Here is a 21,438-nt window from a genome sequence, read left to right on the forward strand (position 1 = left end):
CAAAAATCATGAGCATTAGTATGGAGTTGGTCCCCCCTTTTGCTGCTAAAACAACCTCCACTCTTCTGGGAAGGTTTTCCACTAGATATTGGAACATTACTACGGGGACTTTCTTCCATCCAGCCACAAGAGCATTAATGAGGTTGAGTACTGATGTTGGGCGATTCGGCCTGGCTCGCAGTCGATGTTCCAATTCAAGCACAAAATCATCTAGAATGTTATTGTACGCTATAGCGTAAAGATATCCCTTCACCGGAACTAAGGAGCCTAGCCCGAACCATGAAAAACAGCCCCAGACCATTATTCCTCCTCCACTAAAAATTACAGTTGGCATTATGCATTCTTGCAGGTAGCATTCTCCTGGAATTCACCAAACCCAAATGTGTCTGTCAGACTGCCAGATGGTGAAGCATGATTCATCCCTCCAGAGAACGCGTTTCCACTGCTCTCGAGTCCAATGGCGGTGAGCTTTACACCACTCCAGCCAACACGTGGCTTTGCTCATGGTGATCTTAGGCTCGTGTGCAGCTGCTTGGGCATGGAGACCCATTTCATGAAGCTCCCGACGAACAGTTATTGTGCTGACTTTGCTTCCAAAGGCAGTTTGGATCTTGGTAATGAGTGTTGCAACAGAGGACAATTGATTTTTATGCGCCACACGCTTCAGCACTTCAGAATAGCTGACCCAAGTGTTTGATGTATGCCAGGTAATCTGGAGATACGTAATTTTCAGCAGCGGCACACACTGATTGTGATGCTAACCACAATAAAGATGAGCCCAATAATGACATTTCTGGTTTGCCTTTAAAATAAAGGTCACACGTCAAACAGATACAAATATTGGAATCATGCCATAATAATAATGCTTATCAATCGCACTGTGGTTGTATTCGACTTCCTAATTGCTTTGGGGCATACTCATATTTCACTGTACAACCTTACCTATGGATTTTGGTTCAATGAAATGGGGTATCAGCGTCACACCTCTTATTGCAAGACTTTGACGCCACTGTGAAATGAGCCACATTAGCTCACCAGTCAACCTAGGGTTTATTGAACATTCATATTGCAATGTATTGTACATCTATGGATCTTGGGTCCATGAAATGGGGTATCAGCCTACTCAATGACACCTGGAAAACACAGTTGTGAAGAGTTTACACATATTAGCATCATAGTTCTTATTGCCGAACTTTGACTGTTTTTGGTCAAATTAACTAATTATTGTCTTTTGTTGAATTTCTATCACAATCTAAACTTGTTAAGCATTATCTAGTCCAAATATGCCATGATTCTACAATTTGTATATGTTTGCGGCAGTTTCAATGCGAACCACAAATTCTACTATTGTGGCTAATCGTTATTGTGGCTGGCTTCGCATAGGTGGCGCAAAAGCAGGCCAAAGCAGTCAAGCAAAGTGCCGTGACATTGATCGACCAATGGTGTGTTAGATACCACCCACAGACTTTGACACTCCCACATTGTCATATTGGAGGAAGAAATACAGAAATAAACAAATATATAAATGAATAAAATGAATTAAAGTTTGGTAATTTTCTTGGTAATTTATTTAATTATGTGTGAATATATTTATATATTCATTTATATATTTATATGTGCATTTATTTATTTAATTCTAATTATGGCAGGTTTGGTCTTCTATATATTATCATATTATAGACACTTATTACAGTATTATAGACACTATGTCCTTAGATTTCTAACGATCTATGTAGAAGAACCCCTTACTTTCTAATAACTCTTGTGTTGCTTTTGACCGTCATGAAGCAAGACATGTTTGTGTTTGTGAGAGTCTCAGCTTTTCATGAATAGTTTTCAATAGTTTATACGGCAAACTCTTTGGACTCCACTGACGTTTTTGTAAAAAGACCCAGCACCTGGCCCTTATCTAACAAACACCACCCTAGCACAGCCCCCGGTAATTACACAGACTAATGGTTGGTACCAACGGATGGAGAAGAAATACAGTAGGCTAATCCAATGGTACAACCCAAAAGAACAAACACTCAATGCTTAACCCTTGTGTTATCTTAAGGGTCAAAAAATGACCTGCCACTATGTTTAAAAGAAGAGAAAACCCCCTAAATTATATTTTGTCAACTTGAAATTTGTTGACTATTTCTAGAGTGACCCCAACGTTACAAAAAGTTAAACATGGCCTTTGTTCATATTTCCATGAAAGCTGTACATCACCAGGGTTCAAAGACTGTCTTAGGGTCAGTCTTAAAATCATGGTAGTTATAAAATCATTTACAAACCACAAAAACCACAAAGATACACACACACACACACAATGAGACATTGAGATTATGTGTGCTACTGATTGAACTCAGACAAAACGATAGTTACCGGCGTTGTAACTCCAGTTCTATGAGTGGAGCCCCATAGGGGAGCTCTGCTCCTAGTGGTTCACCCTGCTGCCTAGGCAACGAACAGCCTGAGAGAAAATTATGCACACACCTCCAACCAGGAGTACAGGTGACCCTATATTAGGGGACGCTTCCCTTCAATTAGCATCCCGAAAAATTATCTTCAGCGAGTCTGGGGGCTTTAAGTCCTATGGGGCGCGGCTCCACTCATAGGCAGGGTAGCCTAGTGGTTAGAGCGTTGGACTAGTAACCGGAAGGTTGCAAGTTAAAACCCCCGAGCTGACAAGGTACAAATCTGTCGTTCTGCCCCTGAACAGGCAGTTAACCCAATGTTCCTAGGCCATCATTGAAAATAAGAATTTGTTCTTAACTGACTTGCCTAGTTAAATAAAGGTAAAATAAATAAAAAAATAGAACTGGAGTTATAACTCTGGTAACTATCATTCTATATCGTGGAGCTCTGCCCCATAGGGGCTCTAGTGGTTTAAGGTGGAGCGCCGCGTTCCCAATAGAAAACATTTCACTAGAGGGTGACTGAAGACGGTGTCTCTGCCAAAACCCTCATGACAAGCTGAAATCGCTGCCATGAACACCTTGATGGTGGCGGGTGAGCGCTGCTTGTCAAACATGAACTGTAGGAAAGAGAGCACACTCTCAACCTGACAACACACGGGGGTCCACATTTTCTGTGGCACACATTTGTGAAAACACGTTCCATCTGCTGGCATACATCCTGTATGTGGAACTGGCACACAAGCCCTGTATGGTTCTGATTACCGAATCAGATAACGCACGGCGCTCTAACCTGTTCCTCTCTGGGACCAGAACCTCAGTGGCTGGCCGATTACAGGAAATTGCTCTATCGTGCCTAGTTGGGCAAACCATGTGTTCTGCACATGTGCAGAAGTCCTACAGAGTGGGCAGACGACATGAGACTCAAAAGTGTCATGACTGAATGTGCCATCACCATGTGATTCGGATAAAACCTTCGTAGGGCTAGCAACAAGGCAGCTGGTCGAGGATCTGAAATTCGAGCCTTCATAGTCTCAGTGTCTAGCTGTAAATCCAGGTACACAATCGGCTGACTGGGCCAAGGCAAACTCTTTTCTCAATTCACAGCGAATCCCAGACGTGTGAGATCAATCACTGTGTCATGTGTGTGATCGCCAGCTCTGCTGTTCTCCAACCTGACTCAGCCAATGGGGCCCTCATGTGCCCCCAAAATTTGGGGGGGGGAGTGGCCTCCCGGTCTTTCGTGCCAGCCGTGACCCTGTGTAATCCTGGGCTCTTTTACTCGCTGCCTCCGCCTTCCTCGCTGATTCCACCTGCTCCCACAGCAGGCAATCCTTTCCCACCAGGATATAATCCCACATCCAGGATCCTTTCCCATTCAGGATGTCCTCCCATGTCCATTCCTCCAGAAAACGCTGCTTCTCCTGGCCACGGCGCTTGGTCCGTTTGTGGTGGGTAGTTCTGTCACGAACGTCGTCAGGGAAATGACCGGACCAAGGTGCAGCGTGGTGAGCGTACATTATCCTTTATTAAGAATGTCGCCAACAAAACAAGAAACACCAAAAATGAACGTGAAGCTGACTAGGGCTATATAGGCCACTAACACACTAAACACTAACTACCCACAACTAAGATGGCAAAACAGGCTGCCTAAGTATGATTCCCAATCAGAGACAATGATAGACAGCTGTCCCTGATTGAGAACCATACCTGGCCAAAACATAGAAAAACATAGAAATGAAGAAACTAAAATGCCCACCCCAGTCTCACCCTGGCCTAACCAAAATAGAGAATAAAATCCTCTCTATGGCCAGGGCGTTTACAATACTGAAAATTAGCTTGCAGGATGCAATTCATATGGCTTCCACAGGGTGTCAGCAGTCTATGTTCAAGGTTTCAGGCTTGGAAATTCCAAAACAAATAGGAAATATCAGTTTTACTACAGGGACACAGTTTTGGAAATTCATGTTTGCTTGCGACATGAAGAAAGGACACACCTGCTAAAATTGGTTTCCTATTAAACGTACTTCTTTCCATATGATTACATTTTAGGATATCTGAGGAGTGAATAGAAATGTATTTTGACTTGTTGAAACAAAGTTTAGGGGTAGATTTTGTTGAACGAGTGGATCACTCAAATCGATGGCGCCAACTAAACAGACTTTTTGGGATATAAACAAGGATTTTATCTAACAAAACAACACATGTTATAGCTGGGACCCTTTGGATGACAAATCAGATTTTCAAAAAGTAAGAATATTTAATCGCTATTTGTGAATTTATGAAACCTATGCCGGTAGAAAAATATTTTGATGTGGGGCAGCGTCCTCAAACAATCGCATGGCATACTTTCGTTGTAATAGCTACTGTAAATTGAACAGTGCAGTTAGATTAACAAGAATTTAAGCTTTCAACCGATATAAGACACTTATATGTAGCTAAATGTTTAATATCCATAATTTGAATTATTATTTATTTGAATTACGTGCCCTCCAGTGTCACCGGAAGTTGTCCCACTAACGGGACTCCTAGCCCTAAAGCGTGGCACATCTAGCCACTGAGATTTTTGCCCATTCTTTGAAACAAAACTGCTCTAGCTCCTTCAAGTTGGAAGGGTTCTGCTGGTGTACAGCAATATTTAAGTCATACCATAGATTCTCAATTGGATTGAGGTTTGGGCCTTGACTAGGCCATTCCAAGACATTTACATGTTTCTCCTATAGCCACTCGGATTTTTGCCCATTCTTTGAAACAAAACTGCTCCAGATCCTTCAAGTTGGATGGGTTCTGCTGGTGTACAGCAATATTTAAGTCATACCATAGATTCTCAATTGGATTGAGGTCTGGGCCTTGACTAGGCCATTCCAAGACATTTACATGTTTCTAAACCACTTGAGTGTTGCTTTAGCAGTATGCTTAGGGTCATTGTCCTGCTAGAAAGTGAATCTCCGTCCCAGTCTCAAATCTCTGGAAGATTTAGCACCACCCATCATTCCTTCAATTCTGACCAGTTTCCCAGGCCCTGCCGAAGAAAAACATCCCCAAGAATGATGCTGCCATCACCATGCTTCACTGTGGGGATGGCGTTCTCGGGGTGATGAGAGGTGTTGGGTTTGCGCAAGACATTGCGTTTTCCTTGATGACCAAAAATCTCAGTTTTAGTCTCATCTGACCAGAGTACCTTCTTCCATATGTCTGGGGAGTCACCCACATGCCATTTTTTACTGAGATCATGTGACAGATCATGTGACACTTAGATTGCACACAGGTGGACTTTATTTAACTAATTATTTGACTTCTGAAGATAATTGGTTGCACCGGATCTTATTTAGGGGCTTCATAGCAAAGGGTGAATACATATGCATGTATTTTGTGTATGTCCATCAGATGAAATACAAATAAAAATCCAATTACAGGTTGTAATGCAACAAAATGAGAGAAATGCCAAAGTGCATGAATACTTTTGCAAGGCACTGTTCTTCACGCCTAAGAGTGTGTAGGGTAGGGTTTTTGTGAGGTATAGCATGATGGCTCATTAAGAGCGTCTGTCTTGCTTTCCTTATGTCATTCCCACTCACAACGTGCCACTGTGTGTGCTCAGCTTCGCACTCATAGTGGGCTGTGCTACATGCAGAGTGGTTAGAGGAAGAGAGATAGAGAGAGAAGAAATCTGAGCGGTCCAAGTTTTGTTAAGGAAAAGAGGTTATCTTGTGAAGAAGTCAGATGGAACACATTCTTTATTAACAAAGACACATTGACTCCTCCATCCCTTTGCAAGGGTGGGGGATGAACAGTGGGCGCTGTCACAAGAAGTGCTGCGCTATCTTCAGTCCTCTGCCCCTCGTCCCGTCATGGTCGTTGTCTCTTCTCAGTGCCTCTCGGCTGCCAGGGCGAGAAAATGAAAACCTTTGTTGTCGGTTTAGCCCCTGTCTTCTCGGGTGCTGCCGGAAGGGCAGGGCCTGCTCTTGGTACACCAGGTGCTGCTGCTCGACGGGCTCTCCGTCTGGCCAGGAGCTAGCCACAAAGTTTGTGATGATCAGAGTTTGTACTGTTAGGTGACCTAAACTGGGACATTCTTAACACCCCGTCCGTCTTACAATCTAAGCTAGATGCCCTCAATCTCACACAAATTATCAAGGAACCTACCAGGTACAACCCTAAATCCGTAAACACGGGCACCCTCATAGATATCATCCTGACCAACCTGCCCTATAAATACACCTCTGCTGTCTTCAACCAGGATCTCAGCGATCACTGCCTCATTGCCTGCGTTTGTAATGGTTCTTCAGTCAAACGACCACCCCTCATCACTGTCAAACGCTCCCTAAAACATTTCAGCGAGAAGGCCTTTCTAATCGACCTGGCCCGGGTATCCTGGAAGGATATTGACTTCATTCCGTCAGTAGAGGATGCCGAGCTATTCATTAAAAGTGCTTTCCTCACCATCTTAAATAAGCATGCTCCGTTCAAACAATGTAGAACTAAGAACAGATATAGCCCTTGGTTCACTCCAGACTTGACTGCCCTTGACCAGCACAAAAACATAATGTGGTGTACTGCATTAGCATCGAATAGCCCCCGCGATATGCAACTTATCAGGGACGTTAGGAACAAATCTACACAGACAGTTAGTAAAGCAAAGGCTAGCTTTTTCCAACAGAAATTGTATTGTAATTATTTCACCACTGTGGCCTATTTATCGCCTTACCTCCCTATTCTAACTACATTTGCACACTCTGTATATAGATTGTTCTATTGTGTTATTGACTGCATGTTTGTTTATCCCATGTGTAACTCTGTGTTGTTTGTGTCACACTGCTTTACATTATCTTGGCCAGGTCGCAGTTGTAAATGAGAACTTGTTCTCAACTGGCCTACCTGGTTAAATTAAGGTGAAATAAAATGACAAATTACAAAATAAATATAAATAAATATGCGGTTTGTATAAACAATGTCAAATAAAATAAAATGGTATTGGTCACATACACATATTTAGCAGATGTTATTGCAGGTGTAGTGAAATGTTTGTGTTCCTAGCTCCAACAATGCAATAGTATCTAAAAATTCACAACAATACATACAAATCTAAAAGTAAAAGAATATAAATATATAAATATTAGGACGAGCAATGTTGGAACAGTATTGACTAGAATACAGTAGAATACAATATATACATATGAAATGAGTAAAACAGTATGTAAACATTATTCAAGTGACCAGTGATCCATTATTAAAGTGACCAGTGATGTCTATGTACATAGGGCAGCAGCCTCTAAGGTGCAGGGTTGAGTAATCGGGTGGTAGCCAGCTAGTGGTGGTGACTAAGTTCAGGGAAGGTTACTGGGTGGAGGCCGGCTAGTGATGGCTATTTATCAGTCTGATGGCTTTGAGATAGAAGCTGTTTTCAGTCTCTCGGTCCCAGCTTTGATGCCCCTGTACTTGACCTCGTCTTCTCGATGACAGCGGGTTGAACAGGCCGTGGCTCGGGTGAATGATGTCCTCGATTATCTTTTTGGCCTTCCTGTGACATCGGGTACTGTAGGTGTCCTGGAGGGCAGGCAGTGCGCTTCCGATGATGCGTTGGGGAGACCACACCACCCTCTGGAGAGCCCTGAGGTTGTGGGCGGTGAAGTTGCTGTACCAGGTGGAGATACAGCCCAACAGGATGCTGTACAAGTTTGTGAGGGTCTTAGAGGCCAAGCCACATTTCTTCAGCCTCCTGAGGTTGAAGAGGCGATGTTGCGGCTTCTTCACCACACTTCACCACATTTCAGATCGTCAGTGATGTGTACACCTTGGAACTAGGTGAAGTCCACGATCAGCTCCTCCGTTTTGTTGACATTGTTCCTGGCACCACTTCACCAGGGCATTCACCTCCTACCTGAAGGCTGTCTCGTCATTGTTGCCAATCAGGCCTACTACTATCGTGTCGTCTCCAAACTTATTGATTGAGATGGATGCCACTCAGTCATGGGTGAACAGGGATTACACAAGGGGGCTGATCACGCACCCTTGTGGGGCCCCTGTGTGGAGGATCAGCGAAGTGGAGGGGTTGTTTACTACCTTCACCACCCGGGGGCGGCCCATCAGGAAGTCCAGGACCCAGTTGCACGGGGCGGGGTTCAGACCAAGGGCCCCAAGCTTATTGATGAGCTTGGAGGGTACTGTGGTGTTGAAGGCTGTAGTCAATGAACAGCATTCTTACATAGGTATTCCTCTTATCCAGATGGGATAGGGAAGTGTGCAGTGTGATGGCGATTGCATCATCTGTCGATTTATTGTTGCGGTATGCAAATTTATTTGGGTCTAGGGTGTCAGGTAAGGTGGAGGTGAAATGATTGTTAACTAGCTTCTCAAAGCACTTCATGAGGACAGAAGTGAGTGTAACTAAAATGCAACTTACAGTAATAGAAGCATTAGAATGAGCTATATCGACAATACAGTAATATATAATCATTTCTTGAGGCCCTTGTGTTCCTGCAAACTCTATAGCCTATAATTGTCATGACACTTCAGTTGCAGATGTGTGTTGAGGATTCGTTGATGCTAGTGATTTGATGCTTGTGACATTAGCCTTATTGAGAGGACAGCTATGGAAGGCGGGTACAAGGCTTAGAGCGGTTTGTTGGGAGGATTATAAATAGATAAAGAGAAAAACTGTCTCTGCCACTTCAGAGTGTGAAAAGACTGAGGTGTCAATAAGGTGCTGTTTTTATTTGCAATGATGTTATCACAGATCACAGCCATGACTTTGCATTTTTGTCTGACTTTTTCACTTAAAAAATGCATTAGCTCCACTTGCTGCATTTATCTGAAAATGTCTCTGATTTGTGGAGTCGTATAGGGATTATTTGAATTACTTATAGTGTTTATAGAGTTCTCTCTGGCATGTTAAGAAAGTTTTTGATGATAAATCATCACTTATTGACAATTTTGTTAGGAAGTTTGGAAAACAACATATTGCTAGATGCAATTATACGTATCACTTAGTATAGTAACAGTATGTGGACTTGCCCACTACAGTATGTTCAGGTGTGTCATCTTAGCCAACAATGCAACTGTTCCCCAAATTGCTCAGGGAAATAGGAGATCGGAGCTGTTAAAGACACCACATTAAATGAATCAGGAAAACACAGCGGTTGGTTCTCTTGACAGGTATTTCTAGCTGCCGTACTATAGCTAACTTAAAATGTGTTTTTAAGCACAGCAACACATCTGACAACTCAATTCTTTCATATGGGCACCCTCGTCATCTACTTGTAAATATCCATGTATATTTGACATGTTATTTACACTTTTTCCTCACTCAATAGCGTCATAAACTGTCTGTAACTACACATCAGGTATACAAGCTTACTGTAGTAGATGAAGGTATCTCAGCAACTGTTGTTGTTTAGGTCGCAGAACTGGAACACAGCCAGGGTTTCTAAGTACAGCCTTTAAAAAGGCCATCCGTCTTTCTTTCCAAGAAGTCATCGAAGGGCACTTTTAGAGCCATACCGTTGGGTTGGAGTGGATGCTTAAAGCTAAGTAAGAATATAGTGTTGTCAAGGCATACCATAAAAAATCTCTTTGCTGGGAGAGAAAGACTCTGACATGCTGTCATCTCTTTTCCCGCTGACTGAGGTTTATTCATAGGAAGTATCTGCCTACTGTAGACGAAAGAAAGCCTCTAAACTGATGCCATTATGAGCTGACTGGACTGTAAAAGCTGCTTCTCCTTGGTATCGGAGCTCTCATCCTAAATTAGCTCCTGGAGCACACACTTAGATAAACCCCTTGGTGTTTGAGACTTGATTGGAGGTAAACTGAATTTATGCTGATGATTTTCCCCCTCCAGTTTTGCTATTCATGACACACACTTACGTGGTGCAGTCGGGTACATTTTGCTAGCACAGCAGAGGCTAGCTCAGAGATTCACTTAACCACACTGCCTTAGTATTAGGCAGAATTGTGTTGTGGCATTTTTGCGTTGCTAATTAAGGACGTTGAATAAAGTAGTGCCCATTCAGAAGATAGTAATTTTCTGTGTGTTTCCGAAAAGGCTACAAATCCTAGCTATCTTTCTCACGTTGCAGCTTCTGTCTCTCGTTGAATCAGAATGTGGAACTCAGAAAGATAGGCCTCAGTCCATGGCGTTTCACTTTAACTTACTTTAACTTTTCAATTTGGCACATAATGATATTTATACTCAGTCGTAAGTCACAATATTGGTAAATCGTTAGAGGGAAGTGTTTTTCAATCGGCTTGCGCAAGAGATTGGCAGTGATTATGTATGCCTGTGTCAAAGTGGCCATAGCGATTTCAAAGCATATCACGCCCTGAACCAATCTCTCACAATAAAGCTGTGACTTTATGTAACAACGTGAATGCCCCACCCACCTGAGGATCTATCTTTTTCAGCAATCTATTTCCTGTTTTTCCGGGGTGCAAAATCCATTCGTCACTTAAATCTTGCTGGATTGATTGCTTTCATTTTACTCCAGCAACTCTTTTATACTCTTGCTTCTGCCTGTCATTTTTCCACGCTAACCTTGCGACCACGGAAATGTTTGTAATGACCTGTCACCCTGGTAATAGCTGAAATGGGCTCAATGGAATACATTGGCTTTCCGTTGCATTTATAAGCTAAAGCGCTCGGCGCTTAGCTTCGCCGGCCTACTCGCCATCACCAATCCTTTTTTCCTTTTCTGTTTGTTTTGTCTTTGGTTCTTTCACACCTGATTTCATTTGCCTTAATTTCTGTGTGTATATATTTACCCTGTTCCCTGCCTAGGTTTGTTTTTTATTTTGTGATGTAGCTCGGTAAGGTTGTGCCCTATTTTTTGTTTCACGCATTGAATAAGAGTGTGTTATTTAGGAGCTTTGTTTGTTCCTCCTTGCGTGAGTAACGGGTGTCTCTGTTGTCGAGGGCGTTTGACTTTCGGATTGTGCATGGTGGACTTGCCTATTAAAAACATGCATCTCAGACATCTCTGCTTTCCAGCGCCTGACTCCTTCACCTACCTCCTAACGCAACATTGTCACAGGGACTTAACGCATCTTCTCGACACTTACAGAAAGAGAAGAGATTGTTTTGTGGAATTGAAAAAAGTATTAATTTAACACAGTTCAAATGTTTACTAATTAGATGCACTGAAATGAAAGCAACTTCCGAAAATGAACACTCAGATCATACAACTCGCCATCTTATAGTCCTAAAAAACTGAAATAATTTACCTCTGGTTGGTTCAACCATTCCTATGGGGAAAACGAATGAGGATAGAGTTGGGATAACCACCGAAAATAAGGCCTGAGGTTAAAACAGGTTTAGGAGATCTTGTTATGTTCAGTCAGTTAACATGACCTTTATGAATTATCAAGCCTATTATGTGCCTTACGTGCTTTTTTTTATTACATGAATGCTTTAAAATTCACAAAACGGTAATGTTAGCTGACGAAGATTATCTCATAGAACAGAACGCTTAATCTATGCCTGATTTTTGGCTTTAAACTCCATTCATTTTTCCATAGGCTTTGTACAACGATCCATGGCAGAGTTAGTGACTACAAAAATACGCCATTACTATTGCTCTCTATGTTGACGTTATGTCTGATCTTGTGGGCATAACGTTTAGATGGATGTAATCTAGAGCCAAGCATGTAGACTTTTTATTGAAGGGTACCCTGCTATTGATACACGTTTTGAATTATGCAAGAGAACGCGACAACAATGAATGAGGCAGTCTAGACAGCACAGGTGAGTCCCGGGGGTAGTGTAGGCCGAGCAAGTGTTTGGTGGTTGCACCTGTTACATCCCTTTAATATTAATATATTTGTATATGCAATTGAGCCATACACATACTTTTCTTTATTTTAACACAAAACATATTTATTTAAATACCTTACACAATAAGAAGATGTATATGAGTGCATTCTACGAAAATAAAGTGCAATTTGTCAACACAATGAACACCTGGATTCCCACCAAAATCCCTGATTTTTTTTCATGTGTTGTAATTCAGTCAATATCTGATTATAAAAATTATAAGAGTTTGGAGTATCTTCATCCATTTTCCAGCTGTTGCATGGTTTACAATTGTTTTTCAAACCTTGTAACAATTTCGATGACCGTTGCTACTTTTTCTCCAGTCAGACTAAACATGTGAGCAAGAAACTGTGTCGGCAAGGTATACTTCCCCTCTGTACTACAGCTGAGCTAGAGAAGCATTCGCATGAATTAGCATGCCCAGTTGAGCTCTAAATGGCTGTTGTCTAATTCCTCGACCACTGAATTAGAAACAATGACCTTTTGCTGCAGACTTCTCCCTCTGTTTTTCCTCTCCTTTTTCTCCCTTTGTTGCCCTGCTGATTTGTCGCTCTGAAAATTCAGATGGCGGAGGTGGCGGCAGTGCACACGATCAAACTAGGTTCCTTGCCGCGGCCAAAGCTTTAAGACACAGGGGCCATTTTGTTCTTGTCCAGCCTTGTTGTTAACTGTGAGATGGGCACTTATGACTGCATGATTTTGGGCATCTGTTGATCAGGAACTGAAATAAACGTGTGGTTTGCCTCAGTGCCCTGGGCTGACACCAACAGGGTTACATAGAGCCACCTAAGCCCAGGTTCTGAGGGGGCATGCTGCTCCTCTGTACAATACTTATGGGATCACAATCAGGAGTAACTTCGCTATAACCTTTTAAGGGCCAACCAGACCCGGCGCCAGGATAAAGTGACTAAAGGGGCAGTTGAAATCGGTGAGGGGGGTCACAATTTTGGGGGGTGCTTGCAGTGGAATGATATTGAATTCTGCTTATATCATGCTATACCACAATAAACATAACGTTCAAATGCAGAGAACCTCGGCAAGACGGAGCTGCTCTTCCTCCCGGGGAAGGACTGCCCGTTCCATGATCTCGCCATCACGGTTGACAACTCCATTGTGTCCTCCTCCCAGAGCGCTAAGAACCTCGGCGCGATCCTGGACAACACCCTGTCGTCATTCTATATCAACTAACTGTTCGTCTGTGTCTCAAGGCGGTGGCCCGTTCCTGTAGGTTCATGCTCTACAACATCCGCAGAGTTCGACCCTGCCTCACACAGGAAGCGAGCGCAGGTCCTAATCCAGGCACTTGTCATCTCCCGTCTGGATTACTGCAACTCGCTGTTTGGCTGGGCTCCCTGCCTGTGCCATTAAACCCCTACAACTCATCCAGAATCTTTCCCAGTACAGCCCGTCTGGTGTTCAACCTTCCCAAGTTCTCTCACGTCACCCCGCTCCTCCGCTCTCTCCACTGGCTTCGGCCCAGTTGAAGCTCGCATCCGCTACAAGACCATGGTGCTTGCCTGGACGGAGCTGTGAGGGGGAACGGCACCTCAGTACCTCAGGCTCTGATCAGGCCCTACACCCAAACAAGGGCACTGCGTTCATCCACCTCTGGCCTGCTCGCCTCCCTACCACTGAGAGAGTGTCCTGTCTTTTCTACAGTTCATTGGAAGAGTAGTCCAGTTCTGAGTACAGCCCAGTCAAAACTGTTCGCTGCTCTGGCCCCCAATGGTGGAACAAACTCCCTCACGACGCCAGGACAGCGGAGTCAATCACCACCTTCCGGAGACACCTGAAACCCCACCTCTTTAAGGAATACCTAGGATAGGATAAGTAATCCTTCTCACCCCCCTTTAAGATTTAGATGCACTATTGTAAAGTGACTGTTTTACATGGATGTCATAAGGTGAATGCACCAATTTGTAAGTCGCTCTGGATAAGAGCGTCTGCTAAATGACTTAAATGTAAATGTAAACTCAGACCTTGAGCGCTGGCGTGAAATCTGTAACCCATCTCCGTTGCACTGTATCAGAACAATGGACAGCACCCTACACAGTAAAGCAAAGCCTATTTGGCAATGGATATAGGCCACAAGATATAATTTTGAAAAGAATAATGGGCAAACGTTACACAATCCAGGTGTGAAAAGCTCTTACAGATTTACCCGTGAAGACAGCTGTAATCGCTGGCAAAGGTGCTAATACAAAGTAGTAACTCAGGGGTGTGAATATTTATGTAAAATAGATATTTCTATATTTAATTTTCAATAAATGTGCAAACATTTCTAAAAACATTTTTTCACTTTGTCATTATGGGGTATTGCGTGTGGATGGGTGGTTTTATTTGTGATATCCATTGTGGCAGTGGCAGATAAACTGGTTAGCGCTAAATAGGCTAATATAACACTAATGCCTTTTACAGCTAGCTAAGAAGCTATATAAACTACAAGTGGTTGGGCAAAGCAGAACTGAGTGAAGCAGCTTCAACTGTAAACTTGACCCCGTCCTTATAAATCGTATAAATCCAAAATTACATGCGGAAGTGTATCTCGTATTTCATGTAGCCTAGCAAGTGTATCTCGTATTTCACGTAGCCTAGCACGTTATTCACGTAGCCTACCACAGATGAGCAGCGTTTCCCCCCGCTTTTTATGGAAAGGAGTCATACCTAAGCGCCCAGTGGCTTTCCATAGCCCCTCTACACACAAACACACACTCTGTTGCGAGCTCTGACCATGGTGCTGATACAGCGCAGTGTACTCTTTGCTCCTCTCATGTCTAGTGGAAAAGCCACACTGTTGATGTCATCTGAGCCTGAGAATCTAGTCGAGCAGTTGTGTTCCCTTGATTTGGAAATGTTCATGATTTGGATATGCTCCGTAGATCATCCCCTCAGGGAAGATGGTTCCAATTCAAATCAAATCCTAGCAGAAGAATAGAGGCCTACAGATCTCTTCTCTGATTGGTTGGTTGAATCAGGTCTTCAGGCCTTGTGGTCCATAAAGAGTTTGCTGAGGTTGCCCTAATAGGAATTGACATATTTCACTCAGCTTATCTGGCATTCAAGGGCACATCTGTGGTAGATACGTCTCAAAGCCTCGGTACATGTCAGATAAGCACGACACGTATACCCATGAATCTATTAAATAGCCTTACAATAAAAAAGATATGATATTCACTTATGTCTGTCTATCTGTTCACTGCACACATTTCTGCTGACGTTGAGAGGCAGCCATGCTCAGTACGAGTGCTCTTTATTACAAGTCGAAAATGATGATTCTCATAAAAGTGAAGGCTTTGCTGACAACCGAGGCAACAAAAAGAGTGCTTTTGAACTTCATTACACAGCATAAATTTCTTGTTTGAATAATAAATAAAAAAGTCAAAGCCAATTAATATGCAAGGCAGGTCACCCATGATACAAGTCAGTATTCGACGTCCGTCCATGTCTGAGGACGTCGGGAGATGTCGTAGAAACCGACCACTAGGGGCAACAGTGAGAGCTGTTACCTTCAAGTAGGTTTCGGTTTAGCTAGGATAGATGGTCAAAAGCACCTGCCCCTGGTTTGAGAGGTTGCATGTTTGAATCCAGCAATAGAATGTTGTTTTTTACGTTTTTGATTTAAGCCTACCCCAAACCTTAACCCTTACCTTAATCATTAAAAGTTCATTCCTAACAATAGGAATTCAGAGTTAATTCCTAAACTTAACCCTAACCTTCATTTTAATTTGTAAATGCCGAAACTTAACCTTAAACACTACAAAATGTGAAATTTGGGAGAAACTTCTACATTTTGAGTAACATGGATGAACGTCTAATTCTGCTGTGAGACTGTGAGAGCTTGTTGAAAGGCTCCCTGCTCCCAATGCTCAGGCTGCCATGTAACGGGTATCCAGTGTTACTAAAGATCGTCTCCTTTAATTATTTCCTGTTTCGCTGTCTGGTGACAATAGTCTTAAAGTGGCACTCTAGTCTCCTTTTCATCTCATTTAACAACAGATTTACCGGTATGTCATGACATATAGTGCTTTCAGAAAGTATTTACACCCCTTGACCTTTCCACATTTTGTTCTATTACAGCCTGAATTTAGAATGGATTAAACTGAGATGTTTTGTCACTGGCCTACGCACAATACCCCATAATGTCAAAGTAGAACCATGATTTTTGAAATGTTTATTCATTAAAAATGAAAGCAGAAATGTTTTGTGTCAGTATTCAACCCCTTTGTTTTGGCAGGAGTACATAATAAGTTGCATGGACTCGCTCTGTGTGCAATAATATTGTTTAACATGATTTGTAATAATGGCGCCAGAGAGGATGGCTGACGTTTTATGGGCTCTTAACCAACTGTGTTATTTTGATTTTTTTTTTCTTCACATTTTTTGTAACTTATTTTGTACCTAATGTTGCTGCTACCACCTCTTATGAATGATTACTCACTTTGAATTGGATGAAGAATTTTTCTTTAATGAGTCAGAAGAGAGGGATTTACTCCAGACACCCAAACAGGCCCTCATCCCCGTCATTCGCAGGAGAAAGTGACGGAGGTTTCACGGAAGGAGATTGGAGTGCCTTGTGAGGATCGAGCGACGAGTGGCTCATCTGCCTTTGCCATCGGTACTATTGGCCAACGTACAATCGCTGGATAATAAAATGGATGACCTAAAAGCACGGGACATTAATTTGTAATATCTTATGTTTCACCGAGTCGTGGCAGAATGACGATACTAATAATATACATTGTACCGGCAGGATAGAACAGCAGCCTCTGGTAAGACAAGGGGTGACGGTCTATGTATATTTGTAAACAATAGCTGGTGCACGATATCTACGGAAGTCTCAAGGTTTTACTCGCCTGAGGTAGAGTATCTCATGATAAACTGTAGACCACACTATCTACCAAGAGAGCTTTCATCCATATTCTTCATAGCTGTCTATTTACCACCACAAATGTATGCTGACACTAAGACCACACTCAATGAGTTGTATACAGCTATAAGCAAACAGGAAAATGTTCATCAAGAGGCGGTGCTCCTAGTGGCTGAAATCCATTTGACCTAATTTCTACCAGCATGTTAAATGTGCAACCAGAAGGAAAAAAAATCTAGACCACCTTTACTCCACACACAGAGACGCATACGAAGCTCACCCTCACCCTCCATTTGACAAATCTGACCATAATTATTTCCTCCTGATTCCTGCTTACAAGCAAACATTTACGCAGGGAACACTAGTGACTCGGTCAGTAAAAAAAGTGGTCAGATGAAGCAGATGCTAAGCTACAGGACTGTTTTGCTAGCACAGACTGGAATATGTTACAGGATTCTTCCGATGGCATTGAGGAGTACAGCACATCAGTTACTGGCTTAATCAGTGCATCGATGATGTCGTCCCCACAGAGACTGAACGTACATACCCAGAAGTGGATTACAGGCAACATCCGCACTGAGCTAAAGGGTAGAGCTGCCGCTTTCAAGGAGTGGGACTCTAACCCGGAAGCTTATAAGAAATCCCGCTATTCCCTCCGATGAACCATCAAACAGGCAAAGCGTCAACTCAGGACAAAGATCAAATCATACTACACCGGTTCTGATGCTTGTCGGATGTGGCAGAGTTTGCAAACTTTTACAGACAACAAAGGGAAACACAGCCGAGAGCTGCCCAGTGACACGAGCCTACCAGACGAGCTAAATTACTTCTATGCTCACTTCGTGGCAAGTAACACTGAAACATGCATGAGAGTAGATTTACTAGTTCTTGCTGTGAGATGTTTCCCCACTCTTCCACCAAGGCACCTGCAATTTCCCGGACATTTCTGGGGGGAATGGCCCTAGCCCTCACCCTCCGATCCAACAGGTCCCAGATGTGCTCAATGGGATTGAGATCCAGGCTCGTCGCTGGCCATGGCAGAACACTGACATTCCTGCCTTGCAGGTGAGGACCAGCCTTACAACAGGCCTACAGGCCCTCAGTCCAGCCTCTCTCAGGCTATTGCGTACAGTCTGAGCACTGATGGAGGGATTGTCCGTTCCTAGTGTAATTCTTGTTGCCATCCTGTACCTGTCCCGCAGGTGTGATGTTCGGATGTACCGACCCTGTGCAGTTGTTATTACACGTGATCTGCCACTGCAAGGATCATCAGCTGTCCATCCAGTCTCCCTGTAGAGCTGTCTTAGACGTTTCACAGTGCAGACATTGCAATTTATTGCCCTGGTCACATCTGCAGTCCTCATGCCTCCTTGCAACATGCCGAAGGCACGTTCACGCTGATGAGCAGGGACCCTGGGCATCTTTCTTTTGGTATTTTTAAGTCAGTAGAAAGGCCTCTTTAGTGTCCTAAGTTTTCACAACTGTGACCTTACTTGCCTGCCATCTGTAAGCTGTTAGTGTCTTAACGACTGTTCCACAGGTGCATGTTCATTAATTGTTTATGGTTCATTGAACAAGCATGGGAAACAGAGTTTAAACCCTTTACAATGAAGATCTGTGAAGTTATTTGGATTTCTATGAATTCTCTTTGAAAGACAGGGTCCTGAAGTTTATTACCTCAATTACCTTGACTAACCGGTACCCACATACATTGACCCAGTCAGCAGTACAAAGATACAGGTGTCCTTCTTAACTCAGTTGCCTGAGACCAATGTAAACAGTTACACAGTTTAATGACTGTGATAGGAGATCGCTGAGGATGGACCAACAACATTGTAGTTACTCCACAATACTAACATAAATTACAGTGAAAAGAAGGAAGACTACCGAAAAATTACATTTTCCAAAACATGCATCCTGTTTGCAATAAGGCACTAAAGTAAAACTGCAAAGAAATGTGGTGAAGAAATTTGCTTTATGTCCTGAATACAAAGCATTATATTTGGAGCAAATCCAATACAACACATCACTGACACTTTTCATATTTTCAAGCATGGTGGTGGCTGCATCATGTTAGAAGTATGCTTGTCATTGTCAAGGACAAGAGAGTGTCTTTATGATTAAAATAAACAGAATAAAGTTAAGCACATGCAAAGTCCTATAGGAACCTGGTTCAGTCTGCTTTCCAATAGACACTGGGAGACAAAACGTTCCTCTTTTTGTTCTCTATTGCTCCTCTATTTTTCCTCAAGGAAGAGGGGGGCTGATGACATCACGGACAGGGAAGGCTGATGACATGACGCAATCCCAATCAGAAAAACTCTTTGAATGCCCTTGCAGTTGTGCCTAATAACACTATTTGCTCAAAACATATTTATTTACCCTTTAGTTTGTGTACTTGACTGTATTTATACTTTGGATATCGCTTTTCAACAGTAAAATTTAGAAAAAATCGATGGAGGATGTCTTTAAGTCACTTTCTGTCCCACAGGGGGAAGGAGTACGGGCACGATGTGGACTTCCTGTTGACCATGCCTGAGATGGGAAAAGAAGAGGGGCTACTGCTTCGTGTGATCGACAGACTTAGAGACCAGGTAAGTTGGTATACTACTGCGTACATAAACATCTCAATGTAATAACAAAATGATAGCAATTATACACGATATACAGTACAAAAAGAAATATCAGTCTCCTCAGAGATAGAAGGTTACAGAGTGGTTAGTTACTCTTTACCAACATCAATAGTATAAAAAAAAGCACAGCACCGTGGTATTTGGATTATGGCATCCTCAACGGTTTTAAGACATCGAGTGGAGTTTCGAGTTTCACTTCAGTAAAGGTTGGAGTGTGGAGTTACGGTAAAGGTTGACTCTACCTTAGAGTCTGTTTTATTATAAAGGTCAATTCTACTTCCTTGCATCCTTGAAATGTCAAGACATCAAACTAATAGTTGAAAAGAGCTTAAAACCCTTGATAGCAGCTTACTCAGTGCTGACAAAGAACAAATGTTTTGTCTCCCACAAGGTATGGAAATTGTGATTCCTCCCCCCACCATCCTAGTGCACAAAAACTACCACAACGACAGAGAATGATGTGCCTAACCCTCTTAAACATAAGTGAAATCATTCTTTTCAGACACAGAATTTTCAGAAAAAGGATGAAAATAATGATCACAAAGTACAATAGACAAAGATTACGAAAGTCTATCCCCTGTTTGTGGAGTTGAGGGTAATAAGAGCAGAGGAGAAGACGAGAGGGCTGAGGCGAATTGGGTTTGTGACCTGTACAGTGTGGAGAGGGAGAAAATGATTGGAGGAGAGGATGATTACAGAGCCAAGTGCATATGAGTTGACACGTAGGGAGGCAATAAAATAGAATTCACACCAATATCGAGGGCCTTGGTAAAGGAAAATTATTACAATTTAGCCTTAGTTTATACAGTTTGAGAGAGAGAGAAGTGAAACAGCGAGGGAGGGGGGGGGGGGTGGGCTGAGACAGTCATCCCTCCTCAATGGATGTCGCGTTGGAGAGGCTAAAAAGAGAGGAGTGTTTGATGAAGAGCAGAGCTGCGGGTCTTGCTGCAGGCCTCTCTTTGTCATCGCTGCCTGTGTTTAAAAATACATCTCCCTCCCTCCTTCCACCCCTTCCATCCGCCCCAGCCTTCATTTGCTTCAGAAGGCCATCCTGCTGATAATTACCTCCTATGCTAACATGTGCCCTCTTATGCACACACACACACACACACACACACACACACACACACACGCGCACACACACACACACACACACACACACACACACACACAGGTCTACAAAACTTGCTGATGGTTACTGCTGGTTCTTCCCACCCTTGGGAGAGGAGAAGAGAGGGGAGGGTGGGAAGGAACTTCCCCATAATGGGTCCCTTGCACGGAAGAATGTGACGAGTCCACGGGGAAGGGAACACCAGAGACCGTGATTAAGTGGAGGTAGCAGAGGTTGACTCTAAGTCGTGTAACCTTGTCATCTGTGATCTGGTCCTCTGGGGGCCACATGTCTTTGCCGAGGCCGAATATCATGGCCATTTTTTTCAACTTTAGCCTGGGGGAGGTAAAAAATACATCTATCTTGAAATGTCCTTGTTAAAAGGGGCTTCATCATTTTTTCTGTTGGTTATGAAAATATAACTTGGGGGCACGTGCAAGCTCAGCCAGACTTTTCTATAGTAGATGGATGAGATGCAGCTATTTGCCCTGGTAATAGCAACAGAGAACGTGAGAGAGCGATGCCTCATCTACCATACACTAATCATCCACTCTAACTGTCCGGGTGGTGGTTGTAGATTAATTGCCATGGTAGTACACGCTTGCTATTTTTCGCCT

At 43.0% G+C, this 21,438-nt stretch overlaps 1 protein-coding gene across 3 annotated transcripts in view; it reads left to right on the forward strand.

Annotated features, from left to right (window-relative positions):
- The window catches only part of LOC118369391 (DNA nucleotidylexotransferase-like), a 171,778-nt gene that overhangs the window by 118,931 nt on the left and 31,409 nt on the right, over window positions 1-21,438 (forward strand). For all 3 annotated transcript variants that reach the window (XM_052498397.1, XM_052498395.1, XM_052498396.1), the window contains exon 8: window positions 19,569-19,671. In XM_052498397.1, the coding sequence (XP_052354357.1) occupies window positions 19,569-19,671 (103 nt within the window). The remainder of the gene's footprint in view (window positions 1-19,568; window positions 19,672-21,438) is intronic.

Source organism: Oncorhynchus keta, chromosome 36 (genome assembly GCF_023373465.1).
Source record: "Oncorhynchus keta strain PuntledgeMale-10-30-2019 chromosome 36, Oket_V2, whole genome shotgun sequence".
Lineage (NCBI taxonomy): Eukaryota > Metazoa > Chordata > Actinopteri > Salmoniformes > Salmonidae > Oncorhynchus > Oncorhynchus keta.